This window comes from Aethina tumida, chromosome 3, assembly GCF_024364675.1.
Source record: "Aethina tumida isolate Nest 87 chromosome 3, icAetTumi1.1, whole genome shotgun sequence".
In the NCBI taxonomy this organism is placed as follows: domain Eukaryota; kingdom Metazoa; phylum Arthropoda; class Insecta; order Coleoptera; family Nitidulidae; genus Aethina; species Aethina tumida.
In genome coordinates this window covers 84910-99519 of record NC_065437.1, presented here as the reverse complement: position 1 = coordinate 99519, position 14610 = coordinate 84910, and the positions used below count along the sequence as shown (strand labels likewise).

Here is a 14610-nt window from a genome sequence, read left to right as displayed (position 1 = left end):
CACGGTTTTTCGGATGCGACGCGTCCGGACCGTTCGGTGCCACGATGGCAACCGTCTGTTGACATGGTCAAGTCCCTGGGTCAGCCCCGAAGACACGTCCGGAGGATTACGCGGACATCGGTTCCCTCCGATACTGCTCCACTGTCAACACCCACTTGAACATCACGCTCCCGTGTTTATCCTGCCTGCCTGCCACGATCAACACTTTCGCTCCGCTTCACTTCTGTTATTCGATCCACCATACCACCGTATTATCTCATCTACTTACCTGTGTGTTTAGCACACGATCAGAGCTTAAAAACAGTCGTTAACTGTTGCCCACTTGCCCCTTTTTAATTTGTTTCCTTCCTAATATAAATTTCCCTATTAACTATTAATCTAACTTATTTACCTCTCAATTTATAATACTCACTTATATAAATATAATTTTTTAATAATATTTAATCAATATTAGTGGGAATTAATAAATAAATAATTATTTTTAGTTTAAATTTTAAGAATAATAAATGCTATAATGATTAAAACGATATTATAAATGAATTACAATTAAATAATGTGTTTGTGAATATAAAATATGATTCATAATATATAATCAAGACACAATGACTAAAATTGTTTGTTAAACAATCTTAACAGGAGAGTCAGTTAATGAATAAACAAGCTACAGATAAGACCGTGGCGTATTAATATCGATTAAAAAGTCTTAATAATAATAAATATGATTAAACTATAGTAGGTACAATTTCTTTAAAATATTATAAATTAAATATATAAATATAATATTTAAACTTCCAGGCAAATATTATTGAAATTAATATAAAAATATAACATATTTAATTTTAAATTACTTTATTTTATTTATTAATTATTACTATAACTTACAAAATAAAATATTTATCATATACCAGCAACCCATGATTTACAGTTGATAATAAAAATTCAAGAATATAATAATTAAAAATAATGTTTATGATATTTAATCAATTAAAAGCATTTTCTGGAATTCCACTAGTAACAAACTGACACTTGACAAGCTCCAACGCAGTTTCCCAAGGTGCACTTTTCTGTACCACACAGTGCCTCAATTTTTCCCATTCGGGTTCTCCATAGACCACCACCCATCGTTTTCTTATGACGTCGGGATTCAAATCTCCATTATCGTTTTGGAAACCGATTTTTTGCATCAAACATAGATATCCTTCGCCCAAGAATTTTCTTACGTCCTCTGGATAATGGAACGGATCGATTTTGTCCAGGGCTTCTTTACTAATCGTGCGACCATCTTTCGTAGTACAGTTTAACAAGGCATTATAAATTGTTCTTTTTACTGAATTGGGCACTTGTATTTGATCAGAATTCACCTACAAAATTACAACTAATAATAACAATTTTAAATAATTTAAAATGGGACTTACAATATTTATCGACGTGCATGCCGTTATCACTAAAGCCACAGTTTTATTTATTAATTTCATTTTCAACACTACTTGCATCAGGTTTATTTATGTTTAATTTAATGTGCATATATCTTGTAAATACTTACTTTTTATCTCTTCCCACCACCTTAACCGTTATGGGAATTACCGGCGAGGTTTTTTACATTTTATTTTCTTAGAAAATTTGCTTGTCTGGCAAATTAAATATAACTTAATATGGTAAAGTTGCAGAATCGGTCACTCTAAGGAATATTTTCTAGCGCATGCGTCGTGAGTCGCAGGTTTCGCGCTTCTTGAACAATTTGTAGTGCTGTGTTGTCGCTTTGCAACGGTCAAAATATTCGAATTGTTCTTTGTGAAAGTTTTGTGTTCTTTGAGACTATTATTGTGAATTACATTTTTTATTTCTTTGGTAAGTAAATTCTTTCTTCTAATTTGATCATTATTGCATTATTAATTATTGCATTATTAATTAAACTATTTTACTTTACAGGTTATATTTCCGTGGTGTTTTTAAAACAATATATTTTCCTTATTCTTCTGGTAATTACATTCTTAATTTATTGATTGGTATGCTCATTTAATATATTTTACTTTACAGATTATTTCCATTATTAACAGATTATTAACATTATATTTGTACTCCTTTGGTAAGATCATTTTTAATTTATTTGTAGTAATTTTTTAAGTTATTTTACTTTATAGATTATTTGGGTGCTATATTTTTATAATATTACATTTATATTATTATTATATTTATAATTTTTGGTAAGTACAATCTTAATTTAATCATTAATTAGTTATATATATATATATATATATATATATATATATATATATATATATATATATATATATATATATATATTTATAATTGTATTGTATTTAATTAAAAATGTATTTTTATTATTTTTTAACTTATTCCCAATTTACTATATTTTAAATTCACTAGTATTTAATTTTTTTAGAGTTAGTTTAGTGCAATAGACTATGGCTGTTCAGAGAAGGTCAAAGGCTCCTACTAGTATTGTTGTGGATAATGTAGTTGATATAGATTTGAATGAATCGTACAATTTGGCTGGATTAAGTTTTGGCAATCCATTGCTAGCAATACAGTGGTGTGTTAGACGCGGAATACTTAAGAATAGGAGTATATGTGCCAACTGCAATCAAGCCATGTCATTCATAAAAAAAAAGTGTACAGATGGATACATATGGCGTTGCAAAGGGTGTGGAAAATCATCATCAATTAGGAGCGGATCATTTTTTTCCAACAGCAACTTATCTGTAGAAAAAATGTTAAAAATAATTTATTGTTGGGCGTTTGATATGCCACATGAAGTGGTTAAACGAGAAGTGGGGCTAGGGATGGCGGCTACCCACACAATGGTAGACTGGTCTATGTTCTGTCGGGAACTCTGCGAGCAACACCTGGTAGGAAATCCTGAGGTTTTAGGTGGATGGGATGAAGACGCTCAAGAGCCTAAGATAGTAGAAATCGATGAATCGAAATTTTTTCATCGAAAATATCATCGTGGACGGTGGTTGCCTGGTGCATGGGTTTTCGGTGGTATTGAGCGTGGCTCTGGGCGTTGCTTCTTGGTGGAAGTTCCTGACAGAACTGCAGAAACCTTATCTGCTATAATTCAAAGGTTGGTTGGAGAGGCGTATTTAGGAAAGTAGAAGCATGTATTTGATGGATGCTAGGTAAAAAATATTTTTGAACTGTTAGAATTTAGTAGAAATTGTGCATGTTATTTTAGAAAGTAAGAGCATGTACATGTTAGAAATAATATTTACATTTTTTCCAGAATTTCGAATTGAGTTATTTTTTTTTTGTTTATAAGTATAAAAATATAACTTTATTTAATGGAATAGGTACATCTTACCAGGAACAATAATTATGTCCGATGGGTGGAGGGCATATGAAAATATCAATCAAATTGGCGGAGGAATATATCACCATGAAGTGATTATTCACGAACATAATTTTGTGAACACTGAAAACCGTGCAATTCACACGCAGAATGTGGAAAATATGTGGATGAGGGCGAAAAGGAAACTCCGCCGCCAATTTGGTACCTCACAAAACTTATTTCCATCGTACCTCCACGAGTTTATTTGGAGGAACAAATTTAAAAATTATAACTTGTTTATGAGTACAATAATGTGTATTAGGGAGCAATATCCTTTAGAATAATTTTATTTTTATTCTAATTGATTTTGTTTTTTTATTATAAAGTATATAAATATATTTTTTTGTTATATTAATGTATTATTTTTTATAAAAAGTATTCCCTTTTGCAAATTTACCTATAAACTATTAAATATTTTCTGAATATATTTAATTAGACATTAAACTATCAAAGAAATATAGAGTAAATAAAAAATTAATATAGTAATTAATAAACTATGATTAGTAGAATTTTATCTTTTTTAGAATTCAACTACATAAATGACATAAGTCGTACACGAAAAACAAAATAAATTACGTAGAGATTTTTCTAATAACATTTTTCTCTAGTTATTTTGTTAAAACTGAAATCTGGCAACTATGCTGTCTAAAATCTCCGAAACAGATGATTTCAAATCAAGTTGACGCATGCGCTAAAGATATTCCTTAGAGTGACCGATTCTGCAACATTACCCTTAATATTTATCATCTGTAAATCGTTTTACGTACAAATATTGCCAATCATTTAAATTATTCTACGTATGTATATCCGTCTATTTTAACAGGATTCAATTCTATAGTTATGCAACCAAGATTACAACTTGAAATATACTTTTTATTATACGAAGAAAACTTACTATATAAATATATTAACCAAAGTTATTATATTCTAAATTTTGCTTATTTTTACAATAAATAAGACAAAATATAATTTTTAAATTATTTATTACATCTAATCATGTTTATAACATAAAATATAAAATAGAGGTACTAATAATAAATGCTTATAGAATTTTACACAGTCAATACAACATTCATTCCTTCATTACAAAACCAAAAACAGCAACAAACGGTTTTAAAATAAAAACGAATGAATGTGCGTGGTATAAAGAATTATAAAACAGCTGGCTGACTTGTAGACACAGACACATGAACATTTTCAGGAGCTGTATTCACATATTTGTCCACATAGTGAATGATTTCAAATCCAACTTCCACCATAATTAAAATAATAATCATCCATTCAAGACGAATGTGATGTTTGTCGCTAAGATGAGTGCTCAACAGTTCGATTAGGGCGACGCAGTGATTGATTTTCTCGTTCATTACCTGAGGAAAAATAATTACTTTAGTCAGATTGTAAAAGAATATGAAAAATTAGCATACTTTAGTTCTTTTATTGATGCAAAAGTATGAACACACTTGATTGTACAAATTCTCCAAATGTTCATTCTCCCAATAAAAATCGGGTGTGTCCAAAACGTCTGAACTCAAATTCAAGTAGTGACGTAACGCGAAAAGTTCTCCGTGTTTTCGCAGGACTTCTTCACGAGTCATATTAATTTTTTTACCTAGAACAAACAAATTATAAAATCAAATCAAGCTAATAAAGAAGTGTGACAACAAACCTAACTTTAGGTCTTCTGTGACTGACTCAATGGTGTCAATATACTTTTCTAAACTGGCTTCCCAAATGCCAAGTTTTACTGAAAGTATCATTGCATTAGAAAATGTGTATTTGTCCAATGTGTGAGCGTCCTTGTGAGTTGAAAGCACAAAATTCCCATCCTTGTCCAAACAGCTTGGCTTACTAAAATAAACCTCAACTTGCAGGAACACTAATTTTGTTATTAATTAACTTACTCTTCTTCAGACTGGTATTTGTAATTCATGATTTCACTTTCTGACTGAGACAACCTTTCTGAATAACCATCATATTGATATTTTTTGAGAAAATTCAATAAATTACTGCTCTCAAGATCAGTTATGTTCCACAAAACTGCTGCTCCTTCTTTAAAAAAGAATATTTCTCTGGCTTCATTATCAACTTGATATTTAGCAGTAGCATGCACCACCTAAAAACAATGAGTTTTAATCAATTAAAAAATTTTATTGTATTTTTTTACCTCAGTATTTTCAATTAATTTGGGCTCATACAAGTCTTGTGCCTTCAAACCTTTCATAAGTTCATCCAAATCATATTCTTCACAGGTCGCAAATGCTACAACATTGTATAGACCTGTCCTTTCAACTTCCAGAGTTTTCTTCTTTCTGATAGGCCTCTTTTTTATTTGAATTGAGCTGATATTGTCGTGGTTGTTGGTTGCAAATGCCCTAAGTTTCAAGTTTGTCATCCGATTGGAATTTATGAAATCCAATTTCGCAAACTCTGATGTGGACAAATGGAAAAACCGGTTTGTGGTTGCCAGGGGCTTGGCAAATTTAATTAAACCTATTGTTAATTGTTTTAAAATCATTTTTAAAGAATTAAAAAAAACATTGCACAATATTTTAAACAATTGGAGGTTACTTTACTTTTTAGGTTATATGCTATGTTGCCAATGCTCCTTATAAAATTATATTTATTTTAAATTGTTTGATTCTTTGAAATTATAAATGAACGTAAAATGCATAGAATCAATAATCAATTTAATTTAAGTTGTTATAAATTGTATAAATTTATTATTATTTCGTACACTAAGTGGATCCGGCAACCTTGCCTTTTTATACCAGATTTTGAAAGTGTGGTTATGAACTTTAGGTTACGAAAACAATAAAAATGAGGATATTTCAAGCTTTATTTCGAAAGAAAATGCCCAACGGCCACATTTTCAGAGGCAAAAATCGATTGTACAAACAAGTTACCAAAGCAGACGTGCAAAAGCTAAAAAATGAGTTTGAAATTGAAGAAAAAAACATGTTCCTGTTGAGACATTCATACTTGACAAAAGTGAACGTGATAATATAATTAATTCGTATTTGTGTACTAATTTAACAATTTTAGGAACAATCTTTTGGTCATGCCAAGGCATTAGGTAAAAACGAACAAAACTTTATCAATTTAATTACAAAGAATAAGGAGTTCAAAGATAATGTTACGCTAGAATCAAGACTGGCACATCTCAGAGTTCGGGAGCCGTGGGATTAAAATACATACATTGTTACCGTAGTTTTTATTTATTAAATTCGTAATATGTTGTTTGTGTTTTGTTAATGAGTCTTCCCTCATTATCCTTCCTAAAACCACTACATAATTATTGTAGTTGAATATAAACTATAATAAATGATGTGACCCCACTAAAAATGTACAAAAGCATTGAATAATTCACCTCAAAAAAGCCTGCAGCTGTGAAGAACGGTTTTCTAGTTTTTATATAACTACACATTATCATTATTTGAGATTTTAAAAGATGCAAAGAAGTGTCTTTGGTACTTGTTGGGATTTTAATTACACTTTTACTTAATAATATATCAATAGTATCTATTTGTTTAGTTATCACAAAACAAGGTGACGCAATTAGTATGCCAAATATCTGAAAATAAAAAAAGAAATATAATATTTATAAATGTTAATATTAAACATATAATTACTATGTATTGACATCCTTTTAAAAATTTCACAAATATTATTTTCATAATTTGTATAAATTCTTCTTCAGAACAGTCATAGAAGTCCCTCGAACTAAAAATAATTAATTTCACATTGTCGGTAACGAATAATAAAATTGCCCCGGCAATACCTAAAATTTGGACGCCGTACACTTTGTTAAATGTATCAATAATTCGGAATAAAGTAATGCATTCATAAAGACTGTTTTTTATGTTACTTACACTGGTTCTTCTTATCATGATGTTATAATTTATAAGTGAAATGGTATCATTTTCGATTTTATTCCGTAATTTTTTCACGTGCCTATTGATTGCGTTCAGAAAAGTATTAATATTTAATGTAGACGCAAGTACTAAATAGGAATGAAGAATATCAGGAAGGAATATGATGACAGGGTAGTATTGAAAATACTGCAGGGTTTCAAAGAACATGTACAAACTGAATATAAAATTGAGCAAATAAAAATTAATACCTAGAGTCTCGATTCTTAAATCCTCTTTTAGTATTCTCCAATTGTTTTCGTTTAAAAATATACTTTGTATAATAAAATTGGAGCAGTTCAAAGTGGAATAAACGTGTAATAATATATCAACTATGTCGATTAAAATCAGCACCTCGTGGTAAACCAATTTACAACGGTAATAGATGTTTATAGATTGTACTGTTAATAGGAGAGCCATTACAAAAATTGAATAACATTTATTTACTCTTGAAATATTGCCCTTTTTATCCACATTAAATGGTAATAACGACGTAACTTTTGATATTAATAAAAGCTCTTTTATATAAGTGTTTTTCATTGTGCCTTAATTTGTACTATGAACTTTTGTAAAAGTCAAAGAATGTGTACTCATGTAATTAATGTGTTTAGTTAATTGGTTTTCGTATTATTTGTTTTACGCTTGGTAAATTTGAATAGTATTTGTATATATTCTAATGTACTCTAATAATTATTGAATTACATTCAACTAAATTCAATGGAATTGTATTGGTGAATAGTAAAACAATCGTTTTAAGGTGTACGTGTTTTAGACAAGGTTTAGCGTATTTTCTGCTCCTGCTTAATATATTGTTTGTTATTTACACTTTTTGTATATAAACAAAGTGGTCACTTTCATATTTGTCCCAAATCAATATGAATACCAAGACGTTTGTGTTTGTGTTTTCAGCATTATGTACTGTAAAAGTTGTTACAGCAAGCCCAATTTTTTGGGACTTGGTAAGTTCTGATTTATTAATGTTATTTTTTTGTAGCTATAGAAGTTGAAAGGGTTTTTTTTAACAAATAACAGAAGAGTACAATATTTTTTTTATTTCAGTTGGGTTTGGGAAATGATTACTTTGATTTCGATTGGTGCGATATATTTGAGGATAGTGAGGAAGATACAACAACTTCTGCTCCTGTTCCTCCACCTACAACAGTTGTTCCAACTGTTCCACCTTCCTCAGCACCAGTTACCACCGATGCACCGGTTACAGACATGGCTTAATTTAATATTTCATCATTTTTCTGTTGTTGTAAAAGTAGAAAAATAAAATGATCCAGTAACAAGTCAATTAAATAAATAAATAAATAAATAGAACTGCGGCCGCCAGTAAGAAATGAACGCGTGACGAAAACAAAACGAGTCCGCAACGGTTGGACCTATTTAAGATTTTGTGTTGATGAATAAGGCTATCATCGGTAACCAATACTTATTGTGGCCCGAAACTATCGACACGCATCTTTAAATGGCGTGCATCTCGAATATTGAAACTTAAGCTCGCCATGCACTGATTTCAGCTCGTAGCTTATTAAATGGAACCACCAGGTGACTTTTACTCCCCTTTAGTACCTGCTGCACTTGGAATAACTTGTAACTTTATGTGTGGCTGTGAAACTATTAATATAATCTATTTGTATCGTTAGTTTTATCCACAAGTTAGTATTTAATAGTTAAAACGCTTGATTAAAGTAGTCGACTCACAGTAAAGTGGTTGGTTTTAGTTAAATCCGTCCGACAGTGCGAAGAGAAGCAAGAAAGCAGAACCGTTTTCAGATGGGAAAAGTGTGTGTCGAGCTTAATTGAAGAAATACACAACTTATCGACTCTGAACTGTTTGGTTTTTTGAGAAGAATGGTCAACGGTGCCTTTGCAATGTTGGTGGTCGTTTTGGATGACCACCATCGTATCGGCTGCTCCAATTTTCGTCAATTTGGTCGGTTCTCATTTTTCTTGTCTCCATTTTTAATTAACACGCTCGTTATTTCGTTGAAAAAAAAAATAATAATAAAAGAGGGCCGTGACATGTTTATTTCGGCTTATTTGTACCTGAGAGTGCCGAATAGAAAATACGGCGCAACAGCAATCGGAAATTCTTTTCATTTTAATGTAAATAAAAACCATTTGCGAGAGTCTTGAATGGGCTATGAATATTTATCGTTTTAATGACGCGACGAATGAATCGGAATGCGCCGCAACGATTTTAATTTGTTGCTCTCCGGACTCGAAACATTAGAAAAAGCTAATGATGATTATGAGTCGCAGTCGGAGTTAGAAATGCAGTTGGTTGTCGTCCGAAGTCCGAAGTTGGTGAAAAGGGAGCCGCGAATGTGGAAGCACCGTTAAAATAGGTGATAGGAGGAAAGTAGGTAAGTTAGGTCGGGATGAAGAAGCGGTAACGAATCCGCGTACGCGGTCCGACAGAGTGGTCAGTTAGTTAGTTAGTCAGTCAGTCAGTCAGGCGAAGGAGGCTGACTGGACGGAGAGTGCGGCGTACCATGCACCAGCAGTTCGGTAAAGGCTCCGCGATGGGAAGCTCCGTCGTCGTGCTGGCGTTCCTCCTGGTGGTGGCGGCGGGCGCGGGGGCGAGGCCGAGGCTCCGGTACGCGCACCACGACGCCCTCTTCGTCGCCAGATGCGAGGCCCGGTGCTGGCTCGAGGACGACAAAAGCTCGGTGAGTGAGCTTTCCCTTTTCCTCCGTACTAATCGTTTATTTCCATTGTCACGCCGATTTGGAGGAGAAAGAGAAGAGAGGATAAGATTAAATTCCGACCGACCATCATAATTTTGTTCTTGTTCTATTAATAAACACTTGACTTGAGCCCATTTGACTGTAAAATATGGAGCTAAATTAATTAGAAACCACGAGACACACTCGGCCGTATTAATAAGTCATTTCTGCGGTTGTTTCGAAAATAAATTATGTTTTCCGAAATGTTATTAATAGCCGCGGTCCGGGTCGAATTAACATAATGTGTATTATTTTAGGTATTCGAGTCGGCAATAGATGCGGGTTTCGCAACAGACCATTAATGAATATTCACATAAAGCATAGGAAAGATTTTTTGTGTCGGCCGAGAACAAGTCAATTAGCTTTCACCTCGATTCAAATCGACAAATCGACAATCGACAATCGACAAATCGTCGCGAGTGTCGCGCTGCGGTGGTTGATTCCCTCCGTCGCGTTCAATATTGATGGCACGTTACGTTGCGTCTCTGCAAAAGTGGAATTAGCGGTAGTGCAGCACGGGAATATACATTTGTTAAGATTTATCGCCGATTAATGGAATTACTTAAGAAGGATACATATTGCGGAACTGGCGACTCGTCTCTCCATTTATAACGCATCTTTTGCTTCCAGTGGCAGCCCATTCGCGAAATGTTTCTGCGCCGTAATTACGTGTCAATTAGGATAACGTACATTCGGCCTCAGCCGTAAATTAGTCGCTCCGACGTATTCGGTACGCGATCGCGAATAATATCGATGAGATATCGGTCGGCGATGCTGCGCGACGTTAATTGGTCGAGGGGGGCAGTCAGAAGGGTGCGAGTGGAGGCCCCACCGAAGGATCCTGGACCACAGAACGAGTCGCACTCATTCACACGCAACAATACGTTGGCTGTTACTGCTGCGCTATATGTTACTTAGTTTATTAGGTTGACGGCCTTCGATGAGCCGACAAATGTACAAGGAAAGCCCAGAAAGAAGTCCAACTCTCCATTCTCAAAGCAAACCTGCGAATTTCACACATTCCCACTTTTGAGCGTTCGCAGCAGTCCATCTCGAGTCATTCACACCTCGCACATGTGAGATAAGCACATAAAAACGATTGTTATGGTTTTGCAGTGCGTCAAGACGTGTCTGGCAGGTGGAGCGACCAAGGCGGGATCGTGCCCGACGGAGGTGTCGTCTCTGTCGCCGTTCGCCGCCGTCTGCCTCGACGCGTGCACCCACGACTCCCAGTGTCCGGGGACGGCCAAATGCTGCCGCCACGCTTGCGGCGTCACTTGCCAGAGGCCCGACGCTCTTGACACGGCTGTAGGTATGACGTTTTATTACCATCACTCTTTTCTCGTTGTTGTTGTTACGTTAATTAATTGGAGGATTACCATGACGGGCCCACTCGATTATTTATTGGGCTCATTAAAAGCAGCGCTTAATAAATTATTATTATTAATAAGGTCGTGAAGGAAGAAAAAGACACGTTCATAATTTTTCACGATACTTAGGTGGTCCTATTTGAGATTCAGCGCAGAGTCGCCTTAAAAAACTAACTCATTATTTCGATATCTACCTAAACCAGTTTCATTAGCTCGTTCAAAATCAATCAGTTGGAGAAAGACGGGGACTCCGCCGACTTCCGCGTAACTCGGCTCGTAAATCTAAAATTCGATGTTTACCCATGATCGAAATATCAATTTTGTAACCGTTCCCATATGTGCAACGTAATCATTATAATTGATAATAACTTATGCTAATGAAATTGCCGATGGAAAGACCGGTTGTTACTACTCCAACGGTGGCATGGGTGGAAGAGTGATACGGTTCCCAATAAAAAACAACTCGCCCATTTGCCAATGAAATAATAACCAACGTCCCAGCAAAGGGTCCTCCGACTCTCCGACTCTCCGATTGACACATTGTCCCACCACCACCACCACCACCACCACCACAATGTTGCATGTTAATGAGCTGGCTTCTCGGTATTAAGTTATAATTTTATCATTACAGTCCCCGGAGTCGCTCAGCGCAACGCATTAACTGACCAAGATAAGCTTTATCTATCTATCTGACAGTCATTAAAACGCTCACATTGCTGCATTCAGAAATTTAAATACCCATAAATACCGAGAGTTTCTCGCCGGCACCGTTTACTTTTATTTTCTAAACTTAACGCGTCGTTTAGGTCTTCCAGACATTCCGACGGACGTGCGTCTCTCCGAAGGCAAACGGAAGAAGACCATGTACATATCGTGGAACCCGGGCAAGTTGACGTACTACGAAGACACAGGCGGAGGAACCGTCATATATCTGATAGAGGAGCGGCACCACGCCGGCCGAAAGTTCAACGAAAAACGCCTGACGGAGTGGACGCCGTGCTCCAGAACCGTCAAGTTCGGTCAGGTACTCAAACATGTCGTGAAGCCTGGCCGATGGTACCAGTTCAGGTTGGCGGCCGTCAACGGCAACGGCACCAAAGGCTACTCCAAGGCGTCGCGCCCCTTTAGCATATCCATAAGTAAGTGACGACACATTTTAGTCTCAACTTGGAGTGTGAGTGAGTATCCGTCAAAAGTACGCTAATACTTGGAAAGTGTTGTCACTTTCAGGTCCCAAGCCACCGAAAGCCCCCCAAAACATGACAGTGGGCCCTTTAATGTTGTACAAAAACGGAAGCTTAACAGCAGAGCTGAGATGGTCAGCCCCATCTTCGGACCTACCCCTCGACAGATACAAGGTGTTTTGGAGCAAACGCTTACACGGGGCCAAAGCCCTGGATTCCGTGCTAGTGCATCAACAGGTTGTTCCCAAGGTAATTAAAACGCCAACTTAATTATGTTCAGCATACCATTATATTTGTTAGAAGTTTATGAAAGGAGCATTAAATTTGAAAGTGACATTCGCAGGACACGGTCACCGTGACGAATTCCACCGTCCAATATTCACTGAGGCTTTTCGGAATAAAAATTTCGTTGGGGGTGTCCGTGTTTGCATCCTTTTCTTTTAGGATCCGTATTTTGTATTGACGGGCCACGCACTCCTTCATTGGGCCGCACGTATTTCGGTTGCACACGCCCGTAGGGACATATCTGAAAATTAATTGCTCACTGAAGGAACTTAATCAAGACATTTGTCATAAAAAATTACCTTGGAAAATATGTAGGGCCCAAGTCTAGCAGGCGAAATTCCATGCCACATGAACAAGTGTGGGGCTGGATGGCATCGAAAAATTGTATCTTTCTCGTCTTCTACAAATAACACGTAAAATAATTAATATCATATTAAACTACGGTTTTGTTGCTTTCATTTTCAAAGAATAAAATGAACTTACTTACTGACTCAGGATAATTTGCTGATTTCTTAACAAAGTCTGCCTCCAAATCGCTGTCGTCTTGCCTCCGATGTTGAATTTTGTGCAAATTATTAAGCATGTCGTCGTACTCCCATTCAGTTTCAGAATTTTCAGGAAGAATCGTATGCGTGTGGACTTCCATCGTCAACAACATGACGCATATCAGAATGGCCTTCTGAAACTTGAATTTTATGCTTGAATATTACACACAAATTTGCAATAATCCATACAACTCACCTTAGGTCCAACGAAGTCAACCATTACTTCACCGTTAGTGAAACACCACCTCCAATAAACAGCTTTTTATACGAAAACTCACAATGGATCCATTAGCGCATCTCGCTTATGATATTATATTTCATTGATCTGGATTCGCATTGTTCCCTAAAATATAAGAAAACTAATGTATTTATTTATAGTCTCCAATATGTAATATCTTTTTCAGGACCAGACTTATTTTATACTGGAAAACATTCAACCCAATTCCCTGTATTTCTTACAAGTACAAGCTTTATCCCAATTCGATAAAGAACGACTTCGTGGTGATAAATCGGGACTGGTCTTAAATACGACCAATTTTACTAACGGTAAGGGTTGTTTCATCCAACACAAGGAGCAACATTTATACTATCAATCAAGTGTTTCAGTTACAGACAATCTATTGGTGCCGTATTCTAGTACTGAAAAACGAATTGACGGGCTGCACCTTCAAAAATTATACATTTTTAAGGGTAATCTACGTGGTCGCGTCGCCTGGAACGGTAAGGGTGTCTCGATGAAATACACGGTGACGTGGTGGAAAGGAACTTGCCACTCCGGAAGGTCTGGATTTGGTCACCTTAAGTTTGCGGCCACCACTAAAGTAAAATTAAGCTGTTGTAGCACAACAGTTCTTTGAAATAAAAATATATTTTTAGGCAACACATTTTGAGCTGTACGATCTTCAATTCAACTGTAGGTACAGAGTGGGTGTGAGAGAGGTGTCGTCAGAAGGTATGAAGACGATGCACGACACCTCGGTTACTTTTGCCACACCGTCCTGTAAAAACTTTAAGAGCCATCATAAAAAAATTAAGTGTAGAGAATTTTAATTTATGTAAATATTAATTTATAGAAATAAAACTATGTATGGAATTTCTCTCCTATTTTTTTCTAATGGAATATAAATAATAGGGTCAATTAATAATAGGCATTTATTAAATTATTGTATATTGTGTGTGAAAACTACGAAAACCATCACATTAATGACGAGCAAATACAGTTTCTAAAAAT

The 14610-nt window shown here is 35.3% G+C and overlaps 5 protein-coding genes and 1 long non-coding RNA gene across 10 annotated transcripts; 3 read left to right on the top strand and 3 right to left on the bottom strand.

Moving 5' to 3' along the window:
* Positions 1 to 832: 832 nt before the first annotated feature.
* On the bottom strand, positions 833 to 1562 carry LOC109604686 (uncharacterized). Its single transcript, XM_049965605.1, has 3 exons — positions 1544 to 1562; positions 1416 to 1483; positions 833 to 1361 (listed from the first exon to the last, which is right to left on the bottom strand). Coding segments are annotated over exons 1-3 (450 nt in total). The 5' UTR covers positions 1545 to 1562; the 3' UTR covers positions 833 to 980.
* A 92-nt stretch (positions 1563 to 1654) lies between these two features.
* Positions 1655 to 3612, top strand: LOC126265087 (uncharacterized). 3 transcript variants are annotated; one of them, XR_007547641.1, is made up of 4 exons: positions 1655 to 1848; positions 1930 to 1979; positions 2038 to 2204; positions 2405 to 2565. It is a non-coding gene; the product is annotated as an uncharacterized LOC126265087 (long non-coding RNA). The 3 variants fall into 3 exon arrangements; XR_007547642.1 differs by adding an exon at positions 3248 to 3612 and having other exon boundaries at positions 1655 to 2204; positions 2405 to 3143; XR_007547640.1 differs by having other exon boundaries at positions 1930 to 2204.
* Positions 3613 to 4318: 706 nt separating this feature from the next.
* LOC109604685 (required for meiotic nuclear division protein 1 homolog) lies at positions 4319 to 6001 on the bottom strand. The gene is made up of 5 exons (XM_020021216.2): positions 5517 to 6001; positions 5254 to 5465; positions 5019 to 5200; positions 4777 to 4961; positions 4319 to 4719 (listed from the first exon to the last, which is right to left on the bottom strand). Exons 1-5 carry the CDS (start codon positions 5865 to 5867, stop codon positions 4504 to 4506), a joined length of 1146 nt encoding a protein of 381 aa, XP_019876775.1. The 5' UTR covers positions 5868 to 6001; the 3' UTR covers positions 4319 to 4503.
* A 79-nt stretch (positions 6002 to 6080) lies between these two features.
* LOC109604687 (uncharacterized) lies at positions 6081 to 6589 on the top strand. Its single transcript, XM_020021217.2, has 2 exons — positions 6081 to 6340; positions 6395 to 6589. The coding sequence occupies exons 1-2, from the start codon at positions 6170 to 6172 to the stop codon at positions 6536 to 6538; spliced, it is 315 nt and encodes a 104-aa protein (XP_019876776.1). The 5' UTR covers positions 6081 to 6169; the 3' UTR covers positions 6539 to 6589.
* A 2730-nt stretch (positions 6590 to 9319) lies between these two features.
* On the top strand, positions 9320 to 14472 carry LOC109604680 (anosmin-1-like). 3 transcript variants are annotated; one of them, XR_007547639.1, is made up of 7 exons: positions 9320 to 9938; positions 11112 to 11307; positions 12172 to 12504; positions 12581 to 12798; positions 13784 to 13925; positions 13978 to 14200; positions 14256 to 14472. XR_007547639.1 is itself a non-coding variant. In XM_049965602.1 (7 exons), exons 1-7 carry the CDS (start codon positions 9762 to 9764, stop codon positions 14427 to 14429), a joined length of 1440 nt encoding a protein of 479 aa, XP_049821559.1. In that variant the 5' UTR covers positions 9320 to 9761; the 3' UTR covers positions 14430 to 14472. The 3 variants fall into 3 exon arrangements, 2 of the variants coding, with proteins under 2 accessions (XP_049821559.1, XP_049821558.1); XM_049965602.1 differs by having other exon boundaries at positions 12596 to 12798; positions 13986 to 14200; XM_049965601.1 differs by having other exon boundaries at positions 13986 to 14200.
* On the bottom strand, positions 12821 to 13771 carry LOC126265086 (uncharacterized). The gene is made up of 4 exons (XM_049965604.1): positions 13576 to 13771; positions 13322 to 13519; positions 13134 to 13234; positions 12821 to 13075 (listed from the first exon to the last, which is right to left on the bottom strand). The coding sequence occupies exons 1-4, from the start codon at positions 13597 to 13599 to the stop codon at positions 12868 to 12870; spliced, it is 531 nt and encodes a 176-aa protein (XP_049821561.1). The 5' UTR covers positions 13600 to 13771; the 3' UTR covers positions 12821 to 12867.
* Positions 14473 to 14610: the final 138 nt, after the last annotated feature.